This window comes from Curcuma longa, chromosome 20 (genome assembly GCF_044706935.1).
Source record: "Curcuma longa cultivar G26 ecotype Majalengka, Jawa Barat chromosome 20, ITB_CL_G26_1.1, whole genome shotgun sequence".
In the NCBI taxonomy this organism is placed as follows: Eukaryota; Viridiplantae; Streptophyta; class Magnoliopsida; order Zingiberales; family Zingiberaceae; genus Curcuma; species Curcuma longa.
Genome location: NC_133880.1, coordinates 3,165,293 through 3,172,811, shown reverse-complemented (window position 1 = coordinate 3,172,811; position 7,519 = coordinate 3,165,293). Strand labels below are relative to the sequence as shown.

Below are 7,519 nucleotides of genomic sequence, written 5' to 3'. Positions count from 1 at the left end.
TCAAATTTATTTAATTATTAAAAGAATTTATATTTTAAATTTATTTGATTGATTATTATATTTGATAATATAAATTTATTTATTCTTAAATTTTTTTTATTTATTTAATATTAACAAAGTAAATATTCAAATTTATTTATTTAATTTAATAAATTATTAAAATTATTCATCTATTGATCGAATATAAATAAAATTTAATCAAATTAAAATCAAATCTATTCATGAACATTCGATTTATTTACCGCCTACATTCACAAAAATACCTCTCTTCAATAAAAGATAAAATTCACCACCTCAAGTCCCACACAGTCGATCCCACGATCATCTATAAAAAGATAAATTAAAAAATTACAATTGACCACAACAAAAAAAATATTATCTCGATTTCGTTGAGATTCGACTGACTTCAACAAATTTACTCCATCATAATCAACTCAATTATGTCCCAAAGGCCACAAAAATTTCTTTCTCAACCTACTTCTTAGTAGTTTTAACCAATATTACTCAAAGGTGATATAACTTTAATCAAAATCGAATAAAACTATATATTATCATAAAAGCAAGAGCCATCTTGAACAAAGTTAGCTACCCTAAGATAATAACTTTGATTAAAGTTAGTGACTAACTACAGTTGAGTTTAAAGTCAGCTGCTCTAAAATAGAACATAAAACAACGATATTTCAAGTATCAAATTACCAATATATCACTATTTTAATCAAACTTAAAAGAAAACCCCCTATTCAATAATAATAATGCGCCCCTAACGTTTTAAAACTGTTTCAACGTCCTCACTTGAACAGATTTTAACACTAACGAAATCATCAGAAATTAAGTTTAGCTAAAAAGAAATGCAAGTTTAAAAGCTCATTTAACTCGAAAGACGCAGCAAAACCTCAACGGTTTGCCTTCGCAACACGCTCGATCTCATCCTTCTTCTTGATCGCGTAGCTGTTTAACAAAATGCACAATGTGAGGTTTGTAAATGAATCTTTAAGTAAACAATTAGGAAAGATCCTGAAGCAACACTCCAACAACACTCGCCTGTTGGAAGAACCCTTAGCTGCATTGATCAACTCGTCGGCAAGGCACTCGGCGATGGTCTTTATGTTCCTGAAAGCGCTTTCGCGGGCACCAGTGGTGAGGAGGTATATCGCCTGATTAACCCGCCGGAGCGGAGAGATATCAACTGCCTGACGTCTGACAACACCAGCAGAGCCAATTCGAGTGGCATCTTCTCTTGGACCACTGGCATGCATAGTTAAAAGAATGAAGTTTGTGTACTATAGTTGCAACATAATAGTAGTTATGCTGATAAGGGTTTAGTTAATAGAACATGGAAGATATGTGAGAAGAAACTTATAAGGAAGACAAGGTGATGCAAAATCATTTCTATGTGCATCAGAATTCAGCTAGAAATCATCTATTTGACTGACATGAGATGTTGGAAAATCAAAGAAAAAGAAGCACAACTATGAACATTGCTTGTATAAGGATAAAAAAAACTCTACAATTTGTTTGGAAATTAATCTATATATCTCCAAATCAAGAAGCACAACTATGAACATTTCTCCATTACAAGTTGAATAAGTAAGGTGTTTTCCTGATATGTTTCCAACATATATTCTTTGGCTTATATGCAAGTTAAAAAATTATAGGGCGCAAAATATTCTATAAAATAAATGACAAATCAAGAAACAAAAATGAAAGGCGTAGAATCTACAATGTCCATCTTCTACCTGTTAATAATTGCATCAACCATAATTTGGATTGGGTTTGCATCAGTAAGCAAATGAATAATTTCCATTGTATGTTTGATTATGCGGACAGCCATGAGCTTCTTGCCATTGTTTCGGCCGTGCATCATCAAAGAATTCGTAAGTCTTTCGATAATTGGGCACTGAGCCTTACGGAACCTCTTAGCAGAGTACCTCCCAGCTGTATGTGGAAGATATGTAGCATGTTTCGGGGGAGACACAGCGATGTAATCAGCAAGCGAGATATCGCTGACCTGCAAATATCAAAGAAAAGATCCATCAATTCACTTCCAGCAGAAACAGTGAGCAATATGCACGTTTTAAAATTTGCAACTCATCTAAAATCTTCTATAGATATCATCATCATGAAAAATTGAAAGAAATGTGATGGGATGCATGCAACTGATTGTAGCATGAGCGACAAGTTTATAGAATCATAAAGCAAAGTTGATTTGCTTCCTTATGGAAGAATTAGAATAATGTTGTCTAAATCCTCCAGATCTACAGAAACAGTAGAATTCATTTGTTTATGAATTGAATTCTCGAAGCCCAACCTTTTTCTAGCTATCTAAATCCAAAATTGTCTCATCGAGCAATGTATATCTTCATAAAGGCGGAACGGCAAAACGTCCAAAGAAACTTTTCTGTTTGAAGCAGCACAATGGAGGAATCGATTACGATATCGCCTTGAGTGCTTAAAGCGGATTATATCAGATTGACAACTTTATCCAGTAAACCAAACAAGATAGGGACCAATCGATCTCGCGCAGTCGACGAGTAGGTAATGAAAACTGCACAAAATTAACCAGGCGCTGCCAGATAAAAAGAAACAACAGCGAGAGCAAACCTCGACATCGTCGAAGGACCATCGGTTGAACAGCTTAACCTCCTGTTGCTGGATCTCCATGAACGGCGACGAGCGAGAGCGGCGACGAGCGGAGCGGTGGCGGCGAAAAACCTAATGCTGCTCAACGATATATAAAGGTCGTAAAAATTTATTTAGGCCCCCAAAGTTTACTATTTTAAAATACCTCAGAAAATTTCAGATTGTAAAACTAACTCCTTGTAACTTTTGTTTTTATTTTTTTATCCTTCATATTTAATATAACTAAAATGTGGGGTTTTATGAAAATAGATAAAATAGAAGGAGTGAACTGCTTACTGCAGAGTGAAGGCGAAGGCGACCGCAGAGTGTGAGACAGGGCCGTCTTCTCTGCCTCTCTCGTCGATCTCAGTTCGAGCGACGAGGCAGACGTTGATCGAGGAGAAAGATCCATCAATCGCGTGAACAGACAGAAGAAAAAAAACAAGGTACCTTCTCTCGCTCCGTCTCCTCGATCGTGGTTTCGTTGCTTTCGATTTGGTAAAGATCATCGTATTCCTCTTCGTCTTTCGTCCTTCGCTGAATCGTATCGCCGTACTGACCTCTAGGGGCTTCTACCGGATCGATTCGACTCGGATTCCGGCGGCCCGTCAGATTTGGAGGCGGGGCGTGGACATGATCGCCGCCGAGCAAGTCGAGATTTCGGATTTTTTTGGTGCGATTTCTTATCGTGTTGCTCCAGATAGTGGATCTTTGATCCAGGTTAAAAAAAATCATTGTGTTTCTCATGAAATCGAGGATACTCAATGGAGGATAAGGCAATGCTTGCCAGCCCAATCAAGCATTGGTTATGAGTTTTTTTTTCCTTCCTCTGAAGGCTGAAGCACATCCTTAAGATCTTCTGCTCAAGCATGTTTAAGCAAATACTGAGCCGCCTTCCACGAAAGTCGGCAAAATCATTGGACAGTTCGGTTGATGGAGCAACTCCTCCATCCTCTTCCTCTTCCTCGAGGAGTGCAGATCTGCAAGCCAATAGGTCGACAAGCCTCGACAGCCAAGTCCCTGCCGGATCGATTTCTGGGTTGAATCATCTGAACAAGCATTCGCTACCAGTTGATTCGAGATCAGTTGGAAAACATTCGGTTGCCAATGTGATCGCCAACTACGAAGCTTTGCCTAGCTTCAAAGATGTCACAGCCTTCGAGAGGCAAAGTCTGTTCATAAGAAAGTTGGACTTGTGCTGCGTCGTGTTCGACTTCGCTGACCCAACGAGGGACTTGCAGGAGAAAGAAATCAAGCGACAGACATTGCTGGAGCTTGTCGATTATGTGACTTCAGGAAGTGGGAAGTTTTCAGAAATTGTCATTCAAGAGGCAACCAAGATGGTGTCGACCAACTTGTTCAGGAACCCAGCTCTTCCACCTCGAGAACACATGGTCATAGAGAAAATCGATGCCGAGGAAGAAGAACCTGCAATGGATCCAGCATGGCCGCACTTGCAGATAGTCTACGAGTTCTTTCTCCGATTGGTCTCATCTCCAGAAACTGATGCTAAGGTGGCAAAAGGATACATAGATCATTCTTTTGTTCTCAAGCTCCTTGATCTCTTCGATTCCGAAGACCCAAGAGAGAGGGAATACTTGAAGACGATACTTCACCGCATTTACGGCAAGTTCATGGTGCATCGACCCTTCATCAGAAAAGCTATAAACAACATATTTTACCAATTCATCTTTGAGACTGAGAAGCACAATGGGATTGCAGAGCTGTTGGAGATCTTAGGAAGCATCATCACTGGCTTTGCCTTGCCATTGAAGGAAGAGCACAAATTGTTCCTTGCAAGGGCACTAATTCCACTTCACAAGCCAAGGTGTGTTGCAATGTACCATCACCAGCTATCCTATTGCATAACACAACTTGTGGAGAAGGATTGCAAGCTTGCTGATACTGTTATTAGGGGATTGCTGAAATACTGGCCTATTACAAACAGTACCAAAGAAGTTATGTTCTTGGGTGAGTTAGAGGAGATCCTAGAAGCAACTCAGCCTGCAGAATTCCAGTGATTTATGGTCCCGTTGTTCCGAAAGATTGCTCGATGCTCGAACAGTTCTCACTTTCAGGTAGCAACCCCCTCATCAGCTCAGATCCAAGTAGATTCATTTCTTCATCTAGATATATTCTTCTAGGTTGTCATTATAATGGTGCCATGCGTAGTAAGCTCATCTATATTTGATAACTTACATTGATATGTGTTCCTGTCGAGATCCGCCCCTGGACGTGTCACCAACTGAACCTCCGGACCAGAGTGAGAGCAGGATCGGCTGAATGAGGGCCGCCTAGCTCCCGGTGCCTGCAACCACAACAGTCGTGAGAAGGAAGGTCAGGGGGTGCCCTGGTGCGACCACTCCGATGCTTAAGTCAACGAGGAAGAAGAGAAAAAATGGGCTAGTGATCGTGTGCGTGCGTACCTGAGGGCAGAGGGGAGTGGCCGTATATATACAGGAGAGGGGCGTAAGGTCATGTCCTAATTAAGGAACGTGTCCTATCGTTAGTTATTACCTTGTCAGGAAGATATGGAATGATCAGATTGCAAGTCCCATCGCTGACATACGTTCGTAGGGTCATTTCACACGTGGGTGTCAGGGCAGCGATCATAATTACAGAGTATGGGACTGTCAGAAGAAATGATAGGAGTGATAGAGTCGGGCACCGTGATGACCGTTCGGCGTAAAACCTTACCCGAATCCGGGTGAGGGTGGAGTAGCCGAGCCGATTGGGAGGCTGCGAATTCGTAGGAGGAGCTGGTCTGTGAGACGACTCGAATAAGAATTCGGTTCGAAAATGCGCCTTGGACACCAAGGAGTTGGCTTCGTGAGGAATCGGCTTCATGGGAGGAATCGGCCTGTCAGGCGACTCGAGTAAGGATTCGGCTCGTGGGAGGATTCGACTTGGGGTTGTGCCTCGGACACCTAGGAGTCGACTCCGCGTTCCATATTCAAACCGCTTCCGGATGAAGAGAGACTCGGCTCCCGAGTAAAAAGGGATCCCGAATCAAGGACTGACTCGGGCCAGACTTAGTGTCGATAGATATGGACTGACATGGGAGTCGGGTCGGGTGTCAAGCCGCTCGATCAGCTCCATCGGTCCATATCCACAACCGCCCATAACAATATGGTTGAGCATGCCCCATCTACATGTCATTCATTTAGTATCTTTCTATCATAAGCATACAGAAGTTTTTGCATGGATGACAGAATTGAATGGCAACAGCTAGTCTGTGTCAGTCTTAGTTGATCACTTCATTACTTCCTCCCCTTGAACTTAAGCAGCTAAATTTTATTCTCAGTGATTTCTCTCAATAAAATTCTGGAAGGTCTCTGTTCTAATAATGTTGTGCTGCCTGTCTTTAGGTTGCGGAAAGGGCATTGTTTCTCTGGAATAATGAACACATCGGAAGCTTGATTAAACAAAACATCAAGGTTATATTACCTATCGTCTTCCCTGCGCTGTGGAGAAACTCAAAGAGCCACTGGAACCAAGCTGTTCAAAGTCTCACCCTCAACGTGCGCAAGCTATTATCCGATCATGATCCTGATCTGTTCGCAGAGTGCTTGAAGAAGTTCGAGGAAGATGAAGCAAAAAACATGGAAATTGTTTCAAAACGTGAGGCCACATGGAAGCGCCTTGAAGAAGCTGCTGCGTAGCTCAACATACTTGTTTCGACACGGTTATATAGTGATCGATAGTATGGATGCTCAAGATTGTTTGCCCAATTTAATGCTTCTCTGTGCATCTAGAAGGTAGAGGGAAAAAGAAAAATGATACGCTACATGAAAAATGTAATATGAAATTACTGACACACTCAACTACATAGATGTAGATCTCACTGTATGGAGTGTGTCATATTGAATTTAATGCTACATTTTTTATATAGTTTTTTCATATAGTGTATCATTGCTCAGGAAAAAACTGTGCATAAGAGTGTGCTGGAGGATTTAGGAGTCAGATGTTACTGGTGGAAGATGGAATGATAGAATATAAGGATGATCATATTTGATCACTTTTTGTATTCTTTTTTACCTGAGCAGTAATAATTTAAGGATGATAAGTAAAAGTATGTTCTTGGAGTGATAAGTAAAGAGAGTCCTCTCTACAGGGACAAACTTAAGTGATGATTCAATTAAGAGTTCTACTTGAATTTTGAAATCAGGATCGAACAGTTGTAGAATTGTCAAATTAAAACTTACATATAATACTATTCTTTTCTATGTTAATTTGATTTTATAAGGTTCGGATGATCGAATCGGAATTATTAATCGATCGAACAGTCCGAGCAACTAAATAGTGAGGTTTAGTCGACCGGAAGCTAAGGTGTCATAGGCTTGTGACGTAGTAGTCAAAGTGTTTGATATGTTGACGGATAAAGATTCAAAGGGAGGACTTGAAAATTGAGATGTCAAAGGATAAACTTCGAAAAAGATGACGTGGTTGGAGATAATCTTCTGGATGCTAACATGATAATTGGACAATCAACGATAAGAATCGAAGGTCTAACATGTCATATGACGTTTTTTAGGGTAAGCATCAAGCTACCGATGTGTCAGAAGATAAGCTGTGAGAATTTGATGTGGACAGAGTTTGATCGATCAAACTTGTACACCGATTGATCGATAAGTGGATGTGGATCAGGTCGACCAATGATAGAACTGTTTATCAGTCAACCAAACAAGGGGTCCAGTCGACCGATCAACTCCTATAAAAGAAGCTCGACGAGAAAGTTTAGATCATCAACTCACAAGCTTTTAAGCCCTCATTCATGCTCAAATCAAGTCGTCCATACTGTGTCCTCCGACAATGAAACTCTGTTTCGTTATCTCTCATGTTGTTGGTAATTTAAAGATTTAATTACTTTTTATTTTTATAATTTCATTGCTTCGTTTTA

General features: G+C 40.4%; 2 protein-coding genes across 2 annotated transcripts; one reads left to right on the top strand and one right to left on the bottom strand.

Moving 5' to 3' along the window:
• Positions 1-739: 739 nt before the first annotated feature.
• Positions 740-2,689, bottom strand: LOC141813488 (small ribosomal subunit protein uS7-like). Its single transcript, XM_074701461.1, has 4 exons — positions 2,602-2,689; positions 1,737-2,008; positions 1,042-1,245; positions 740-948 (listed from the first exon to the last, which is right to left on the bottom strand). The coding sequence occupies exons 1-4, from the start codon at positions 2,659-2,661 to the stop codon at positions 894-896; spliced, it is 591 nt and encodes a 196-aa protein (XP_074557562.1). The 5' UTR covers positions 2,662-2,689; the 3' UTR covers positions 740-893.
• Positions 2,690-2,973: 284 nt separating this feature from the next.
• Positions 2,974-6,450, top strand: LOC141813548 (serine/threonine protein phosphatase 2A 59 kDa regulatory subunit B' eta isoform-like). Its single transcript, XM_074701510.1, has 3 exons — positions 2,974-3,065; positions 3,186-4,697; positions 5,988-6,450. Exon 2 carries the CDS (start codon positions 3,489-3,491, stop codon positions 4,638-4,640), a length of 1,152 nt encoding a protein of 383 aa, XP_074557611.1. The 5' UTR covers positions 2,974-3,065; positions 3,186-3,488; the 3' UTR covers positions 4,641-4,697; positions 5,988-6,450.
• The last annotated feature ends 1,069 nt before the right edge of the window (positions 6,451-7,519 follow it).

Excerpts from the sequence above, each read along its gene's own strand:
- LOC141813488 (XM_074701461.1), bottom strand. The coding sequence starts at position 2,661 with ATGGAGATCCAGCAACAGGAGGTTAAGCTGTTCAACCGATGGTCCTTC. Across the intron at positions 2,009-2,601 it reads GGTCCTTCGACGATGTCGAG|GTCAGCGATATCTCGCTTGC; the intron begins GTTTGCTCTCGC and ends TGATATTTGCAG. Across the intron at positions 1,246-1,736 it reads GTTGATGCAATTATTAACAG|TGGTCCAAGAGAAGATGCCA; the intron begins GTAGAAGATGGA and ends TATGCATGCCAG.
- LOC141813548 (XM_074701510.1), top strand. The coding sequence starts at position 3,489 with ATGTTTAAGCAAATACTGAGCCGCCTTCCACGAAAGTCGGCAAAATCA.